This window comes from Meleagris gallopavo, chromosome 3 (assembly GCF_905368555.1).
Source record: "Meleagris gallopavo chromosome 3, MGAL_WU_HG_1.1, whole genome shotgun sequence".
NCBI classification, from domain to species: Eukaryota; Metazoa; Chordata; class Aves; order Galliformes; family Phasianidae; genus Meleagris; species Meleagris gallopavo.
This window is the reverse complement of record NC_139406.1, coordinates 45,799,404-45,818,356: the sequence shown is the minus strand read 5'-3', so window position 1 is coordinate 45,818,356 and position 18,953 is coordinate 45,799,404. Positions and strand designations below refer to the sequence as shown.

General features: G+C 35.1%; 1 protein-coding gene across 10 annotated transcripts in view; it reads right to left on the bottom strand.

The window, feature by feature from the left end:
* The window catches only part of AKAIN1 (A-kinase anchor inhibitor 1), a 33,974-nt gene that overhangs the window by 3,702 nt on the left and 11,319 nt on the right, over positions 1–18,953 (bottom strand). For 2 of the 10 annotated variants that reach the window (XM_085220818.1, XM_085220819.1), the window contains exons 3-8: positions 17,854–17,924; positions 16,892–16,969; positions 10,132–10,200; positions 9,319–9,424; positions 4,624–4,672; positions 3,060–3,178 (exon numbers count right to left, since the gene is read on the bottom strand). In XM_085220818.1, coding sequence (XP_085076944.1) covers positions 3,060–3,178; positions 4,624–4,672; positions 9,319–9,349 — 199 coding nt within the window. In that variant the 5' untranslated portion in view covers positions 9,350–9,424; positions 10,132–10,200; positions 16,892–16,969; positions 17,854–17,924. The other 8 variants (XM_085220820.1, XR_014882431.1, XM_085220822.1 and 5 more) reach the window with 8 other exon arrangements.

Genomic DNA, 18,953 nt, shown 5'->3' with positions numbered 1-18,953 from the left:
GCTCAGATTGCTACAGTTAAAGTAGAAAAACAAATAAACAAAACTCCACTACCAACAGCAACCTAAAAAAAACATACACTTTTTATGTGATAGTTTCTTGTTTCACCAAGATGCTAAAACCTGAAGGAAAAAGTAATGTTCTGTGACCACTAGTGTGGAAATGAGATTAGAGACTACTTTGTTTCCTAGCAGAAAAGATGACTTGGTAGGACAACAAGGAATGCTGTAAAATAGTCAATGTTTACCTACAGGAATTTAGGAAAACACACTTGCTAATGGAAATGCTTAGGATAGGTGCTTAATTGCATTACTAGATTTGATTTTAAAGGCTTAGATGCTCTCATAAGAGGTCCACATTTGGAGTTGTTAGACATACTGTTCCTTAAGAAACAGTTGGAAGAAAATTTCAGATAGAAACAAAAAGTAAAGTAAAATCACCAGTTTATCTTATGGAAGACACTACAAAGATTTGTGAGACCAAACCAACCAACAGCAAAATAATTAAGCCTTATTCTGTAAGAACTAAACAATTCATTATCTCCAAAATTTCTTTGAAAGAAGTTCAAAAATACACTTTTTTTTTATATCTATGATATACATATTATACGATCTTTGGCTAAAAGTAAAAATGTAAGCATGTTTTTTTCTATTGAAATAAAATATATGAAATTTTAAAACAACATGCAACTGTATCAAGATTATTATCTTTAGTAACTTAGTGGGTAATAATGGTAATAGTAATGGTGATAGGAGGACGGTTGAACTAGATGATCTTGTTGGTCTTTTTCAACCTTGTGATTCTATGATTCTATTTAACAGTAATGTACGAACGCTGCTCTACTGCTCAAGTATGAACTCACATTACTACACAATGAACTAGTCTTGCTGGGCTGAAAAGTATCAGCCAACTCAGTGTTCGGAAGATATATTACCAAAAGTGTGGATAAATATGAAATTCTCAATGTGAGTGAATCTGTAAATACAAATGAGTATGCTGGATTGGGGTACAAGGGTATATGAAATGTGACCAACCCCCATGACCAAAAAAAATCAGATTTTGTTTTTAAAAGCATACTGTCTGCGATCATGTTGTTGCTGTAAATTACTGATTTTTCTTTCTTTTGAAGCACTTCATGATTTATTTTATTCTTCTTAATGTAAAAAATCTGAATTATATGTATACATAAATAAATATTAGTATGGTTACCCGTGTTTTTCAGTTATTTGTCATGGAGCAAAGCTGACATTTAAATACAACTCGTTTAAGTGAGACCTTGATTACATCTGCTTGTTAGACAGTGTTGGTGTGTGCCAGGAAAATAAACAAAGCAGATAGAAACCTCTGAACTACTTCTGGTAGTTAGATAGAAAGGAAATAAAGAAGCACAATCAAACATGTAACAACTTTCCATCAATATAACATACTTAGGATGATAGTAGCCCAGGTAAAAAAAAAAAAAAAAACAACAAACAACAACAACAAAAAACCTAAATGGCCTTGGTTATGAAGAAAGTCAAAGATGCTGGGTGTTATAAGTAATGGGGCCACTGAGAGTTTATGCGACCAACTACATTTGAAATTAGCAGTCAGAAAATAAGGGCATGAGAGAAGACACAGAAAACTACAGACCTGTTAATCTACCAACAGTACTTGGAAAAATTATAGAGATTATCCTGGATGTTATAGAAAGGCATTTAAAGAACAAAGCCATTATCATGCATAGTCAACATGGGTTCATGTAGTCAAAATCCTGCCTTAGTAATTTGACCTTATATGATATGATAATCCAGTCAGTGGATGTAATATTTCTAGATTTCAGTAAGGCTTTTGATGCTGTCTCTCACAGCGTCCTACTAGACAAATTGTCTAGTCATAGCATGAGCTTTTCTTTTCTCCTTTTCTTTCCTCTTCTCCTTTCACCCTTTGAGTTGGATATCAGACACAGTGCAGAGGTTTGACCCTATAGAGTGATTACCATGTGTAGGAGCTGGACTGACAGCCAAGATCCATACATGTTAGTCAGTCACATATGGACACCTAGTTCCTCTTGGACTGTAGTGCCTGTCACAGCTGGCCCAGAGGAACAAGAAATTAGTTTGGTGTGTGTTTTCAACAAAATATAGGAAGACATTGTCAGACAGAACCTTTACAATACAAAACACTATCCACTTATTATGCCCATTCTGCTTAAAAACTACTCTAAAATTTATGGTCACTGTGTCACATAGTCCTGTCCTTGTGGCTACCACACCCTAAATTCCTTCATGGTGCTACTAAGTCTTAATTAAGAGGATATCTGCCTTTCTCAGTCTTCCTCTATCCTCTTCATTCTTGATACTATTTTATGTAGAGGTCTGGATGGAGGGATGCTGTTGTTTATTAGAAGGAATTAGAAATTTCAAGGTAAAAGATAGGATTGTGGATACAACAAGTAGGACATCTACACTACACATTAAGCAAAGTGGAAATTGAGAGGGTGTTGGGCATGAAGAGAAGCCCATACTTTGAACTGGAAAACAATGGGAAGTAAGGTCTGAAATCCCAGCTGCCTCTCAGAACAGTGGCTCTGCTCAAGAAGATTTCTAGTGACACATTTTTTTTCTTTAAATCTAGAATAGGGCTTTCTTTGTATTTTTGTTTCCAATCATGGCTGATAAATGAAGATAAATACATGTGGATATTTGTTTGGTTGTTTTTTTCTGACCTTACCTTAACTTTTCTTGTATGGCTTAAGCTTTCAATCTTAGTTAATATCATCTTCTGGCTAAAGACAGTCAAAATTTTAACTTTTTTTTTTAAATGCCAGAGCTGTAGGGTACTTTCAAAAGGATCATCTTCCAATCCATTTGTGAAACTAGGTTATTTTGACCTAACTCAGATAAAGAATCTTTCGCAATTTGTGAAGCCCTAAGATTTTCAGGTATTGAAGTTGCTGTAAAAGGACTCCTCTTCAAGAGGATTACAAAAACAGAAATTTCTTCACTTTTTCCTCTTATCCCTCATCAGATAGTGAATGGCTTAATAAAGCTGAAGATAGGAAAATTCAGCAGTAATTCACCTGAGAGATGTGGGTTTGGCTGCCTTCTTGTTTCCAGCACGTGAAAGTAGGAGATCCTTCCCTTCTCCTCAGCACTGGTGAGACCACTTCTGGGGTATTGTATCCAGTTCTGCCTCACCCTTCCTCATGCAATAGAGACATAAACACATAGGATTGAGTCCAGCAAAGGGCCAAAAAGATGATGAAGGACTGGTGCTTCTCTTAAGGAGAAAGTTGAGAGGCTGAAAGCTGGAACTGTCTGCCTGGAGGAGGCTCAGCAGGATCTCAAAAATGTCTATAAACACCTAGAGAGTGAAAATAGGATGGAGTCATGCTCTTTCCAGTGGTGCCCAGTGACAGAACAAGAGGCAGTGGACACAAATTGGCACACAGGAGGCTCACTCTGAACACCAGGAAGCACTTCCATGCTCTGCAAGTGACTAGCAAAGGCTGTCCAGAGAGGCTGTGAAATTTTCTCCCACAGAGATCATCAAAAGCTGCCGAGACGTGGGCTTGGGCACCCTGCTCTGGGTGGCCTGTTTGAAGGGGATCAGATGACCTCCACAAGTCATTTCCAACCTCAACCATTCTGTGATTTTGTGACTCCATCTGGTGAGGCTGCCATAAAACTCAACTTTTTCACTTCCTGAAGGAGTAAACAGCAGTGTCTAGAAGGCTGTTCCCATTATTCCCTCTTTCTTCCAGCTATTCATTTCAAAGGAAACAGTCAGCACAAAGCTGTTTTCTGAGAAGGTCACTTCTTTATTGATATTCTGCACTTAGAAGAGAGAGACTGACTAAGGAAAACAGCAATGACTCATGCAAGTATCCCAAAGGGACTGAGCTGGAAAATGTCTATCAAACTGCTCCAGTTTGTTAAGATACAGACTGTTGTGGACACGAATAAAGGCAGAACTTTGAGTGCCTATAGAATTAATAAGGCATTGTAAGGATCACATACTAATTCCATTACCAATAAGGTAAAATACAGATATCTCCCCTGCTGTCTAAGCATTTGGTATTTGTCTAATCAAGTGTTAATAAGATACAGCTAAGTTTTATTATTTTTTTAAGATTGGAAGAATAATTTTAATAAAAATTCCATGACAAAATTTCAGTTGAACTATTTGCTGGTAAAACATTACATTACAGCAGAAATAGCATTCTGCTTACAAGTTTCCTTTGTCTAAGGGCCACATCAAGATGAAAAATCCCCTTCATGTCAGAAAACCTTTTCTAGTCATTCTCTGCAGTTATACTGCAGTTATACTGCAAACTCCACTTTGGTTCTGCAATTGAAAATACAATTTAAAAGATGTGCAAAACTTCAAAGTCTTAGAGTGGCTTTGGGAATCAGTCACATATTTTACTTTCATGTAAAATTAGTGCCATATACTAGTATCTAAAAATTTCCTTGACTCTTCTGAAGCTTCATGAAGAAAAAATTTCTAGCAGTTTAGAAAAATTAAAAAAACAACAACAACACACACACACACAAACCCCTGAACAAATAAACACATTTAAAGCAAGTTCAAAATACCCATTTAAATTCCTAGAATGAGTATTAGTTTAAGTCCAAGAATACCTTGTGTAGGAGATCTTATACTCTGATGTTTCTAGACTGTGGAATATACCTAGAAATGTAAACATTGAAATCAGTAACTATAGAGAAAAAGTGATGAACACAGATTAAGTCTTGAAGAACTTCCATCTGGTTGCACATGGACCTTTTTTTCATTTACTCACTTTACGTTCTTCAGAGCACCAAGATTTGCTTCCTTTCCAGCCTGAGATCAAAGCAGTCTCTTGTGCCTTCTCCCTTTCAGTTTACTGCTTATTAAATTTAATAAGATTTATAAACATTCTTACTAAATAATACTTAGCAACACATCATTTATGTGAATCAGCAGTTCAAAAAGTTATCCACCATATATTTTCATAGAACTGTTGGGGATACTGTCATGAAGCTATGCAACCACAGACCCTGTTCTTGCAAAGATATAAATCCATCCCAGATCAACAGATTATGGCAATAAACTGTGGGGGAACAAGGTGGATGAAGTATCAATATTTTAAAAGGAAACAGAAGTAAAATTTTTCACATGGAATTAGAGCAGGGGCAAAATTGTGAATGAGCTGTGGTAGGAAAGAACTTCAGACTCTTGAAAAGCATAGGCTACCAATAATTTATCCCATACTTTTTGAGAAGGCATTAGTCACATGTGAGCATGAATGACCATATATCAACATCCTACCTCTGTAATCCCAACAAATTTCTACTATCTCTCAGTTATCTTTTTTGCTTTTTAAGCATGTTTATTGTTTTTCCTATAACAAAAATAATGCCTTTAATTCAAACCCATTTTTCTCAAAACTTGTGACACATATGCATCTCGTATCTTCCTGCAGGTTAGGTCTCATTTGGCCTTGAGACACAATACAAATCTGCATTTGAAGAGAACAACTTAACTCTTCCATCAGGTTCTGTGAATCCCAAGGGCCATGCATCAGAGGTTAAAAGTTTAAGTTCTGCTTCACAGAAATAACAAATGTAGTTTAATTCTAGCAAGTGAATACCTCTAAAGCTGTTCTCCTAGAAAAAAAGGATTTTTTTTTTTGAAACAGCTTTGAGTTCAACCACTTTTAAATACAGTGAAACCATATTTCTCTAAGCAAGCATCAGAACAATTTAGAATTCAGTTACCCAAAACATATTCCTATTAGCTACAAGTTTGATTTATACAAAATTTCTCAATTTGAAAGAGATATGAAGCAAAAATTAGCAGTGTTTTGCAAAAGATTATGTAAATACATCTCTTAACTAGAAACATTACCATTTGTTTTAAGAATATATTACTTTGGTTTGGAATAGTTAACCATTATAATTTTTTTCTGCAGCACTGCAATATTCAATTTTTTTTCCCCCCGTGATTAATAAAAATAATAACAACCCAATAAAAATATCACTCTCTGGTAAATCTACTTCAATTCCATTGGAAAATACTACTGATAGTTTTACAAACAAACCAACAGTACAGGTGACATTTAAATTGGAATGGAAGTACATATAAGCAAGACCATGATGATAAAATTTTATCATAGGGTCAAGTATATATTTATCAGAAAAGTTACAGGACATCAGCTAATTTTTGTTTATAAACTGTAATTCTCACAAAAAAAGTGAAGATTCTGGCAAGTTTGTAAATAACATAAAGTGTACATGTGGTAATAATTAATTACATTGGTCTTGCATCATTGCATCAACATTGGTCTTCTACTGCAAAGAAGAGTTCAAATCTGTTTTTTAACCTCCCATTGGCTTTAGGCAGTGGCATATCTCTCAGTTTTCCTAGTCACAGAATGGAAATTACAGGTGAGAATCTACTGGGGAATATTTTATAACCTGCAAATCACAATGATTAAAAATCTCCTTCTCTGCACTGCTTAATTGGTTCGTGCTAGGTTTTCAGCACTGGAATCCATAATTAGCAAAAGGGATATAAAAGATGAGGCTGCACATCATCCATAATCAGGAAACATTGATAAGTCATATTAATTACATCCCAAATGAATGAACACATCAGTTAACCAGAGCTATAAACTTTCAAACATGTGCTCAAAACCAACCTTATGCATGCGCCTTTAAGGATTAGAGATCCAATTTATAGCAATATCAGTAATGATGCCAGTTCAGATCTCATGAAAAGGTCCTAGACTGAAGCATTAAGGGGGGGAAAACATAAAGCAGAAGAGAGAAAAAAGAAAGAGAAAAAAGAAAGAGAAAAAAAAACAAGGGAAAAAAAAACCCCACATATGCATTCTTCACTGTATTAAAATTAGTTCTGTCCAGTACCATTACTCATGCCTCAAAATGGAGCTCTATGAGTTTCTAAATGATAACTGACAGGTTTCTAAAGGCACTCAGTTGCCCTGATTACTTGAGGAAGGAGGAAGTAAACTGAAGGTCTAGTATTAGACAGTTAGTAGATTAGACAGAAGGTGGTGGCCCTGCCTGTGACAAAGGCTTGGAGCTTGTTGATCCTTGAGGTCCTTTCCAACCCAAGCCATTCTATATTCTAAGATATCAGGAATGCTTTCATGTAGGACTACCAGATTTTTAACCTCCCTCGCTTTCACCAGAAAAGTTATAGTTCAGTTACGTTTCCTGTCCTAACCTCAGTCCTTGACTACTGCTGTGCAACCACTATGGAAGAGGAAGTTAGGGGAAAGGCCAACACAGACTACTTTGGATAAAAAAGAAAGCATAAAAATGAAATAGGAACAGCTTTGCTTTGAACACAAATCAAAGAATGATGGAAAGGGAAAGAGCAGAAATGCAGATAGACTTTCTCTAAGGACATAAAAATATCTCCAAAGTAATACTTTATATCCATATCACCTTTTCATAATTTTTTGTCCACTGTGCTTTCCTCTTTTGGAGAAAGGCATAGATGTAAGAACCATAATTTTTGGTTTGGTTTTATATATCAATATTATTTTTTATAAGTCCCTGGTGAGTTATTCCATAATACTTGAAATATGCCAGCCAATATGAAGCTTTCAACATTTTTCAGATTAAGAAGTTGTTGAGATCTACAGATATTTAAGCTATTCTTAAGAATTTTTCAACAAGTTTTATAAGATTTATTGCTGTACTTTAATAAGATTAACTAAAACAGATTATAAACTTCAGTTTATACATTTACTCAGTATTTTCATGCATAGCAATGGTCTCATTGTTTAAGGACTACCTGTTCACAGCTTTGAAGACTGGATGCAGTTCAAAGTAGTAGTCACTGAATATTCTGCCATACATAAATCTATTAGCATGATACTCAGATTTTGTTGTTAGAATAAAAATTTCTTGAACTAACATTACAGGTCAACATTAACTGATGAGGGTTCTTTATTTTTCTACTACTAAGATAGAGCTCAGTGTACTTAAAATAAGATACTTTCTAAAAAAATATGTGGGACCAGCTTCTCTAAAATTAAAAAAAATATAAAAAATCTTAATCTGCACAATTTTGCTATTTCTTTTAGGAGACACACTTCAAATAGGAAGTAAGAAACATCTCTGCATCAAATGCTGTGCTTCTTCATGGGAAGGAGAAGTCTAATGTTACAGATACAGTTAGAAATCGTGTGCCATTAAACTTCTATTTTTTGTTGCTTAGGTGCTCAGAGGTTACTAGTCAAAAAGAAAATTTTAGGCACAGAAAGTGATATAACATTTAGGCCTTCTAATTCTGTACCAAAAAATATTCGTGGGCTCACACAGAGCCTCACTGAATCCCCCACCTACCTTTCCTAGGTGTTAAAAAAACTTTTGCTATCCATCACTATGTAGCATGGCTGAAAGTTTTCAAAGGTGCCATGCCCCACTGTTAGCTGTTGTGTTCATATTTCTGCAGTGCCACACAGTTTTTGGTCTTCAGCTCTGTATAGCTTAATCAAAATTTGCAATATCTCACTCTGTATGGTTTTTGTTTTTGTTTTTTGTTTTTAATGTAAAGAAAATAAGGAAGAGGCTGTGTAATTTGTCAAAAGCCAGCAAATCAGTTATAACATTCTGCAAGCTGTAATAACTGTATAGGAAAAGTTTCCTGCTTATTTCAGAATATGAACAGAGTTTGAAAGCTGTATATTAAGGTCATTAGAAATTGTGAAAAAATACATATATATATGAATATATTATATATATATGAATCTGAAAAAATACATATATATATATATAAATATATATATGTATGTGTATATGCAAAGTTACAAGACGAAGTGTATAAAAGATTATATAAATTTAGAGTGAGCCTTCAAAGAGGTGCATTTTCACAGCTGTAATCTGACAGTGTCTCTATATATACATGCTGCAAGAAACAGAATGCAATTGGAATGCTGTTTTCCTCTCTTGGATCAAACTTCCCAGAGAAGTATTTTCCCCTCTAAAGGGAAAGCTTACTTCAAGACAGAAGGTAAGGTTAATCTGATTATTTAACAAATGTAGTAATGGATATGCACGACCTTCATACTGATAAATGGTAAGTTGATTCCCTGATCAAAGTAAGAAAATACTGTCATTATTTCAAATATGCATACTACAAAGTGAAGCAAATGAAAGTAATCCACAGGAGATTACACTTGCCTTACAGAAATATCTGCATAGCTCAACTTACTTCTTCAGGCAGAAAATTTCAGACTGTCTTTAAGAAAGAAGACAGCATCTTCTGACAACATGACTACAAGCATTTGCTGGGTCAGGTGACTGCAACACAGAGCTCACCTGCATTGACTTCCCTGGCAAGGCATTCCATAGGAATTTTATGGCTATTCAGGTCATCTTCTCATTTCTGTTAACATCAATGAAGATTCTGCTCCAATTGCAACTCCTTAAAAAATAATAAATCTTATTCTTGCAAATAATAATAGTAGTAATAAAATCTTATTCTTATTCTTGCAAAATATTAGGGAAAGAACATAACTGCAAATGGCTAACCTCTCAGATAATTTCAGAAGGCCTATAAAGAAATTACTTCATACATTGCTTGTGAAGAACTTATGCTTAACTTCTTATGTGTAAACATGATATGTTAAGTCCTTAATAAAATACCAAATGTATAAGATTGAAAATATAGGGAGAAATCTAAAGCTTTGCTGTATTCCACAGTATTTAATTTATTTCCATTATCCTGTTACAGCTTACAAGGTTAGAATCATATTATTTATGTCTGTGAGAACTAAGAGCAATTCATATGGAAGAGTAACAGTCTGGAGGAAGAAACTTTACAGGTCAATGTAACTCATTCCCATTGCACACTCACAATTTGGCTTTTGGAAAACAGTGCTTATAAGGACATTAATAATGACTGTATGACTTGTTATTACCAACTCTTAGCTATGAACAATTCTTTTAATATAAGCCACTCCTCAGCCAATGTGAAGACTGCGCTAGCTGAAAAGCTGTTTGAATTGCTGTTGCAGAAGTGCCGAGTAGTGAACATTCTGACTTCTGCAATGTCTAAATATTTTTAAACTTCAAGTGTTTTCACACATCTTTTTTACACAAAAATATTGATTAAAAAAATGATTTTACTACCTCTTCCTCCTTCATGAGAAAAGCCAATGAGTTTTTGGATTTAGGTAAGAAGAAATCTTCAAAATTACACTGAAAAATAACAAGAATTAACTGAAGGATGGAATTGCACAATTCAAAGTAGATACTTAAAGGATAGAAATGTTCTGATAAGCTGCCAATATAAATGCTGTAATCTTTCTTGACATATCCAGATCAAAACAAATTTTTTTTCTGAAAAAATGTACAAATTCATTTTTAACAAAACATAGCATGGTACAGTATTGATTTGGTGAAACAGTAATAACCTGCCATGTGATTCTAATTTGGTAATATCTTATAGTCTTACATTATAGAGTAAAAATCTCAATAGGTACTAAAATAGTCTCTTAAGTGATGTCCTAGTGAGAGAGTTGCTTAGGAAACCCATTTGGTAGCATTTACCTTTAACAAGATTCTGAGCTAGTTTTGAAAATGCAGGCAACCTTTGTGCTTTATTAGTGCAGACACGCAGAGGGTAGAAGGTTAAGGCAAAAGTGTTGGAGTGATTCATGTGCCAAATAGCATTAGAAAAAATCCTGGGTGAATGACAAATATCTTTTGTATCCCCCCTTGTTCAGATGAATCAGAAAAAAAAACCACTTTTTTTTCCATTTTTATTTTAATGTTCCATATGAAAAGTTTTGGGGCCTTGAATAAGCACGGAGTATGCCCAAGACCTTCTGTTTTTTGGTTTGTTTTTTTATTACTGTTATTATTATTATTTTTTTTTTAAGTACCTGTAAATAATTTGAAAAGAAAGTAGCATAATGTTGATTAGGAACATTTAAAATGATTGATAGATATTGATGTTATGGATAGATGGCCTGATATTGGAAGTGACCTTTTCTTTCCAAACTAATGATAGAGTTTGCTTGCTGCATTAAAAAGTCATCTCTTCATGATTTTTCCTGATGCTTTAGGAAAAAAAAGAAATATTTTAATAACTCTTCATTTATTACCTTGCAATAAGATGTAGAAATTATTTACAAATATCAATCCTTTGTATGCTAATAGGACTTTTTTTTAAATTATTTTTAAAGTTCAGAATGTATTATCTTCTGAAGTCTCTTAAGAAAACCTTTCACTTAAGAACTTCCTTATGGCCTAAACCAAAAACTGGAATTATCATGTTTTCATACTGCAGTCCTGTGCATACCTCCATCCTTACATTTGATGATAAGTAAAACTTTCTTGTCTACTTCTGCTTGAAGCAATTAAATTCAGGAAAAGCAAACAAGCTAAACATTGCAAAGTAATAATTTGTCTACATTTCTATTACATGGGTCATCTCCTATTATAACAGGAGCATTATAAACAGCTGTATCATGTGGGAATCCTCTAGGTAGAATGATCTCCCAGACACCTAGTGTTGGCATTTCATTTCCTATACGAACCTACCATAAGTTAACCTCCACAACAAAGTACAGTGAAGTTCCAGTCAGATTAAATCATATAAGGAAAAATGGTCTTCTTCCCAGTTCTTTTCTGCAGTAGACTATACAGCAACTTAAGCCAAGAGTCAAAGTTAGTGAAAATTGAGTGCGAAGGAAGATCAGATATGAATAGTTGCTTTTTGCACACCTGTAAGCAGCAACATACTTGTCAGAACAAGGTAGAATGAGCAAGAATGTCTATTTTTCTTTAGTAAAATAATGATCTTTATATAATATTTTTTTTTCAAATCCATTTCAATAATAATGAAGCCCGTGGTTTTGGTTTATTTTGGTCTAATGTAGGATTTGTTGTTGTTTTTTAGCAGCTGGTTGTTAGAGCTAGGAAAAAGAGTTGAAGATTAAAAGTAAAATCCCTATTCTGTCAATAGGTACTTGTCTTTGCCTTTAAAAACATGTTTTAATTTGATAGGCTTTTTCTATTTACTAGTTCATGAACACAACACATTAAGTCAGTGCTCTTCAATAATGCAAAGCCTCATCTTGTTGACACGCAAATAATTACCTTTGTCTTCAGCTAAACAAACTTCTCCTTGAAGAGATTTTTTTTTTGTTTGTTTCCTTTGTGTGCACGTGTGTGTGTTTGTGTGTCTGTGTTTTTCCCCTTCTTGAAGCATGTTTATCATTTTGAGCCTAAAGGATATAATATACAACCATTTATAAGTAGACAAATCTTTTTCTATTTCATCCTCTTCCCCCCTCCCCTCCCCACATCATGAGAAACAAATAAATGAAATTGAAATCAGGTCATTCATCACAATACAATAAAATCAGAAAGTTAAGACAAGAAAATGAAACTCAACTTCTTAGTAAATGTATAGAGTTCCTATGTGATATAGCCACATCTATAGCTACTATGAAGATGTTAAAGATGTACAAACCCCTTATTTTTAAAATATACACATACAGAGACAAGAGAGAATGCCAGGGTAAAGCTGACTGCCAGTGAAGAAAAGCGATCAGCAGAAATGCAATCCACTCAGGCTTGCTCTGTAGATTGTCAAACCTCTCTGATTGTTTTATCATCTCTTCTACAAATTCCTATTTAGTTACCCTATGTACATTATGACATTTGCAAGGAAACCAAGGGCTTTTCTTTATGTAAAAATAGGCTGAGAAGAATGATTATACAAGACAATTTTTTTTTTCTTTATGGATTAGGGTTGCGAAAAGAACAATTTATGCAGCTATTAATGAGATCTGTTTTTTAATAATTGTCAGTCTTTGGGGATGACAAAAAACAATGTGTTTACATTATGAGGTATCTCATCCTGCAGTACTCCAGTCCCATAGTGCATTTAAAAAATGAGTTCAGTTAGTGATGACAGACTGTCAGATAGAAGGAACTCAGAAAAAAAGCCACTAATACTGAAAGGTGTAGTACATAAAACAGTGGGCTGGTTCTATTGAGATAAACAACTTGATCCCAATTTCAGGACAATCTCTACGGGAAAGCAATATATTAGTCCACAACTTGGCAGTATAAGAGGCAAAATCAACTTCTGATTATTGAAGGGGGATATTTATCTCCCAAAAGGTTAGTCTTTCAGTTGTTCAGTTAGGAAAGTGAACCCCAAAATATTTTTTTATTTAATGAGGGTGTAAAAGCTTTGGATTCTTACCCCTTCACAGATGAGATGTGAAATTTCAAAGGAAAGCAAAACTTCTGTAAGCCTTGCAAAACAAAGGTTTCAATAATTCTTCATTGTCAAGTTGCAGCATTCACTTTCCCTTTTCTATTGACCTACTATTTTACTGACAGCTATGCATTTTTAAAGAAACGAATTGCAAGTCATTTCACTACAGAAAATGTTATGCATGACTATAATATCTGAGAGCTACTAGGCCTCTCATCCATTTCCAAACAACAAATTGCCGACTTGCAAGCAGAATGTATTACATCCAATGCAGGTTCTCTGCAGTTTCTTTCTGGTGTAGTATAGTTTATACCATATAGCAAAACTCCCTTATGGAGTGAAGTGTCACATGAGATTCTGCTGAAATCTTCAATTTTGTTCCAGTTACAACTGGCCTGAACAAACTTTCGGTACTCTTTTATTCTAATACTTTGAGGGGAGTAAGGGAGAGGGGGGAGTGGTGATGGTGGAATTTTGTAAAATAACTCCAGAGATTCAGAGCTTGTTTCATTGACAGCCACCAGTGCTGGGGGCACTCACTCCTGAGTTACTGCAAGGCTCCATTCCCCTTCCTGACCCTTCTTTTGTGCAAAGCCCCTTACACGTGAAAGGTTCCTGCCCCTGATGGAAACCATAGGGGTGACCCTTATAGCCTTCAGCTGAATCCCTCCCTATGAAACTGTCTATCTCTGTCCAGCAGTAGTGCTGGTTCAGCTAGTACCCAATATACCCCGGAGCAGACTCTCCGGCATGGCCAGGGCCTTCCCGCTGGTCTCCCTGGGGTAGGCACCCGAAGCGGCTGCCCTTACCTGGAGCAAACACCATGATGCCGCCCGGGCGCGGCGCTGCTCAGCACCTCAGACAGCTGCAAGTCCCGCACGGCTCAGCACCTCGGACAGCTCTGGGTCCCGCACGGCTCAGCACCTCGGACAGCTGCCGGCCCCGCACAGCGGCAGAGGCGGCTGCGGGCCGCGGTCCCTCCCTCCACAATGCGGCGGGGCGGGGAGGGGGCCGGGGCGCAGCGCGCCCGCACGGACACACACACGCACACACACACACGCACTTTGAGAAGCATCGCTGCCACAACTCGCTTCTCCGCAACGACAGCAGGGGGAAGGGTACGGCGGAGAAAGGTAACAGCAATCTGCCCAGCGGGGAGACCTGCTAATTGCTCCTAATTAGCTCTCGGCAATAGCCCTGCTGCCTGACATTTCGGGGTGCACTGCTTTCAGCACAAGCTAGCTGACCTGCTAATAAGCTCCAGCCATGCCGGACTTTGTCACAGTATTTTAGCTTTCAAAGAGAAAGTGGAGGAATTTCTCCCCTGATTTCACAGGCCTGTTAGCCCATCTCTAGTGACAGAAACACTTTGAATTAACAGGAAACATCAGCATTTGAAAATAGGACGTGACATCAAGGCCGAAAGGTAAATCAATAAATGAATAAATAACTAAATAAGAGAGCAAACCATGGGAGATGACAAAACTTAAAAATCCCTTAAGTTTTGTAATGCTTGTTTAATTTGCTTTTATTTATAAAATCCATGCTCAGATTTCCTGTGGGCTGAGAACTTCTGCAATACTAGTGAGAAGTTCAGACAACAGTTGGATGAGACACAGTTTAAGAAAATCTGTTCTGTTTAAACCTACACAAGCAAGCATCAATTTGAAAAAACAATGATTAAGCACTGCAAATTGGAAAAAGTAGATTAAAACCATATTTTTTGTGTGTGAAAGTTTGCATGTAAATTTGCAATATATTTTCCATTCATATGTTTACAACAAACAGATATTTGTACTTCATTTTTTAATTATCAAGCATTTCACACAACTTCCCAATTCAATTTGGAATATTTCAGCTCTCAAATAAGGCCTTACTCTTAAAATATAGATACAGAAAAGCACTGACCTGCTTAAATACTTCTGGTTGTATTCTCCAGCAATAACTCAAGAATAGCATCATTTTCAAAGTCAAACTAATCATTTGCTGACAGATTTTATTATTTTTGAAACACCTTATATGATCATTTCTCCTTGGGAAGGCCTTCAAGATTCATCTTCACATACGAGTTTCACTTATCTCACACAGCAACTGAATTAATGAACTTAAACATTACACTCTCAAATGCTCTGAAATATTGTTCCCTTTAAGAATGTCACTTAATAAACTCAATTATAAGAGAACTATAGTATATGTAAAATACATAAAATACAAGAGTAAAATAACAGTCAGAAATAATCAGCACTCTTATGATCAGAAAGATCATATGTATTCTATAATCTTCAGAAAATTCTGACTTTTGGAAAGACACTAGGAAAATTCAGTAGTGTTTTTATTACATGGCCCCTACCTTCTTCATTAATGTGTTTAATGGAGAATTAGCTTTCATGGGGAGCAATAAAAATGTTAACTCACTTTTCTAATACATATACATATACATATATATATATACATATATATATATATAGGATGTATTTCTATTACATATATCTTCAAAGGAAATTAGATTTATACACCTAAGAGAATGGGTTTCAAGAAGATGGTAGAGCTTGTTATAAAATATTTAAAATATTAAGTATGTTTCAGTGATCAAAAATTCTGTAATCTACCTGTAAAACTCTAAGTGGACTCCTCAAACTTGATAACAGAACCTACAACTTCTTGTTGAAAAAATACAGACTGTTAACTATAATGTTCTACACACATCTTACTTTAAATGCTATCTAATAACTTACTCAAAACAGGCACACTTTAGAGATTTTAGTTTCTCTTGTCAAGTTAAAACCTAACTAATATTTTCTTCCTGAAGAAAAACACTATCCAAAATCATACTGGGATTCTTTTTTTTTCCCTCTTTTTTTTTTTTTTTTTTTTTTTTAAATCTGTCATCTAATAGAATTATTTTCAAAAATAACTGAATTAATTGCACAGCCCATTGTTCTGTATTAAATTGTTAAGTCAAAAAGACTACTAATGGAGGTAAAATTTTCTTTCGATTCATAAAATCTTGGAAGGAATATACTAAGCAAATGTGCACATAATGCAATACAATAATGAAAACAGTGTAATAATAATTACAACTTCAGATCAATGGACAAGATTAGTTATGCCCCATCACTCAAAAAAAAAAAAAAAAAGAAAAGAAAAAAAGAAAAGAAAAAAAAAGCCCTTGAGAATAAACCATCTTAAAAATGAGGTAATATAATCAAAATACAATAAACAACCCTGTTTCTTTTAATAACTTGTATGAAAGGGGAAATATGAAAAGAAAAAGAAATATCTATATATTTTTACTGTTAATTATATAGTCCTCCTTATGTACCATTTAAATCCTTTCTGGTTGAGTGAAGAGCTAATAGTCTCTGTATAACATCAGGACACTGAAAAAAAATTCATGTATATATTTTCAAATATTTTAAAAGAAGTTTTGGCTTATTTAGAGAGCACTATGTTAAGAACATCAACATTTGTAACCAGATGGTCACAAAAAAACCCTGTTGACTGATAAGCCTAGTAACATCACTTTTAAACCACCTATTTTTGCACTTTTATAACTGACATAAACCCTTTATTCTAATGGAGTGGAACACAATTACATGGGTGCATAGATTGAGCAGCTTAGTAAACATGTTTTAAGGAAAAAGAAATTTTTACCTGAAGATGTTCAATGTTTCAACATTTTGTTCACAATAATGTACAGCTAATATTCTACCGGAAGGCATCTGAATGTTTCTAGAAAGAACAGTTGATTCAAATCACTCAAATATAAATTAATATAGTTACTAATATAAAGAAATAAAAAGATAATATGGAAAATGTATGTCCATATCAAATGCTAGGAAGAGTTTTATATTTTATTAGAAGTTTCCACTACAGCTTTGAGAACAAGCTAACTCTAAGCCATTTTTATTTCTTCACACATCTTAGCATTTACAAGGGCTACTCCAAAAGAAAAACTTCCTATTTTAATACACTGGCACACAAGCCAGAGGTGGATGTTGTTGGGTATGGTAGTAGAGGTTGAAGCCTCCTGCAAATATTCCATTACATTTTGTGACTGTGCAATAGATGGCAGCAGAGGGGCAGTCTAACAGAATGGTGTTTGACATGGAAGTGTGCACAAAGCAAAAGTGTGGAACTGAATTTCTCCATGAATAAAAAATGGCACCCACTGACATTCAGTGACACTTGCTGAACATATATGGAGACCGACCAGTGGCTGTGAGCATAGTGAGGCAGTGGCAGTGACAACAGTGACAGCAGGTCACCTCTGCTGGCACAGTTTTACAAGCACAGCATGCAGGCTCTTGTTCACTGCTAGCAATAATGCACAGCTAATGGTGGTGACCATGCTGAAAAACAGCATTTTGAAGCTGAGAATTTGGTCTATCAAATAGAGCAATTGCGTTCTTTGTACTGAGTATAGTTTCCATGGAAAGAAATAGGAGGCATTACTTTTGAAGCAACCTATGTATAATCAAATCAATATACAGCAGGGATCATAATTTTCAGTGTCCTAGATTTAAACTAGAACAATTAATGCCTCTGTGATTAATAGGTTTGTAACAAACAGATGTAAGGAATAAACACAGTAGGAAAAAGAAAAATCCAATTACCTTTCCACCAGTACTCCAGAAAAACAGCAATGCACAGCCTTCCAGCAGCCAAAGACATGAGATCTTAAAAGCTAGCAACAAGAATATGCAATATTTTCAGAGACAGGAGAAAGTGAACACCATTAAAGGCAAATGTGCCCATTAGAGTTTTAGAGTTTAGTCTATTCATTTCTCTTAATTAATTTGATAAATGAATATTAGTCCAGGCTCAAGATTTACAAGCATGGTTAAATTTTAAAGTCTAGGAGTAACAGAAGTAAAGTTTCACTTTTTTGTTGTTATTTAAACATCAGAAAATGTTTAAATGTAAAATGTCCACCCTAGGACATTTTACAGGAAGGGATCCCCAAAGCAAATTTTCTATCCAAGGAGTCTCTGTAGCTTCTACAAATTCCCCATCTAGGAAATCTGATACATAGCCACAAACACAGCATGCCTCACACTTGTTAAGGTTTTAATCTCCTACAGTCCCATCAGAGGTTAAATTGGTATCTGTATGTTACAGATGGGAGTAAAAATTACAGAGAAGCTGAACCCAAAGCAAAAGCCACCCAGTAAGAAACAAAGACCTAGATAAATTTAGAAGGTCTAAATATGAAACTGAATGATTCACCTAAAGCATCACCACACAAGCAACTGTGAAAAAATCAACAAAGTCAAAGTAATTGCTGCTCCTACATGCCACACCTTTGTATACAATTGACCTGCCCACTGAGACTGATGAATGAGTCACAGTTCAATAACTAGAGCCTTTAGATCATAATAGAATTATGTTCTACAGCAAGGAATTCAGTCCAGTCAAGTTCTGGCCTAACGGATCTAGCAGAGGCATCATAAAGCATAGGAAGAAACTTTAAAAAACCTCACATACAATTCCTGATATGGACAAGACCACACCATTCTGCATCATGCTAAAGACTTGTTGGATACTAGTTAAACTCTTTTATTTATTTATTTTCAGATCAAGAAATCCTGAGACAGTCAGAATGCATTTGTTTTTAAAAAATCAAGTCTCATTTTACTAGCAGAGTATAAGGCTTCATGTACGTCGCTCCACAAAGTTTATGTCTTAAAGTCTTGGTTTACATTCTATAGAATAT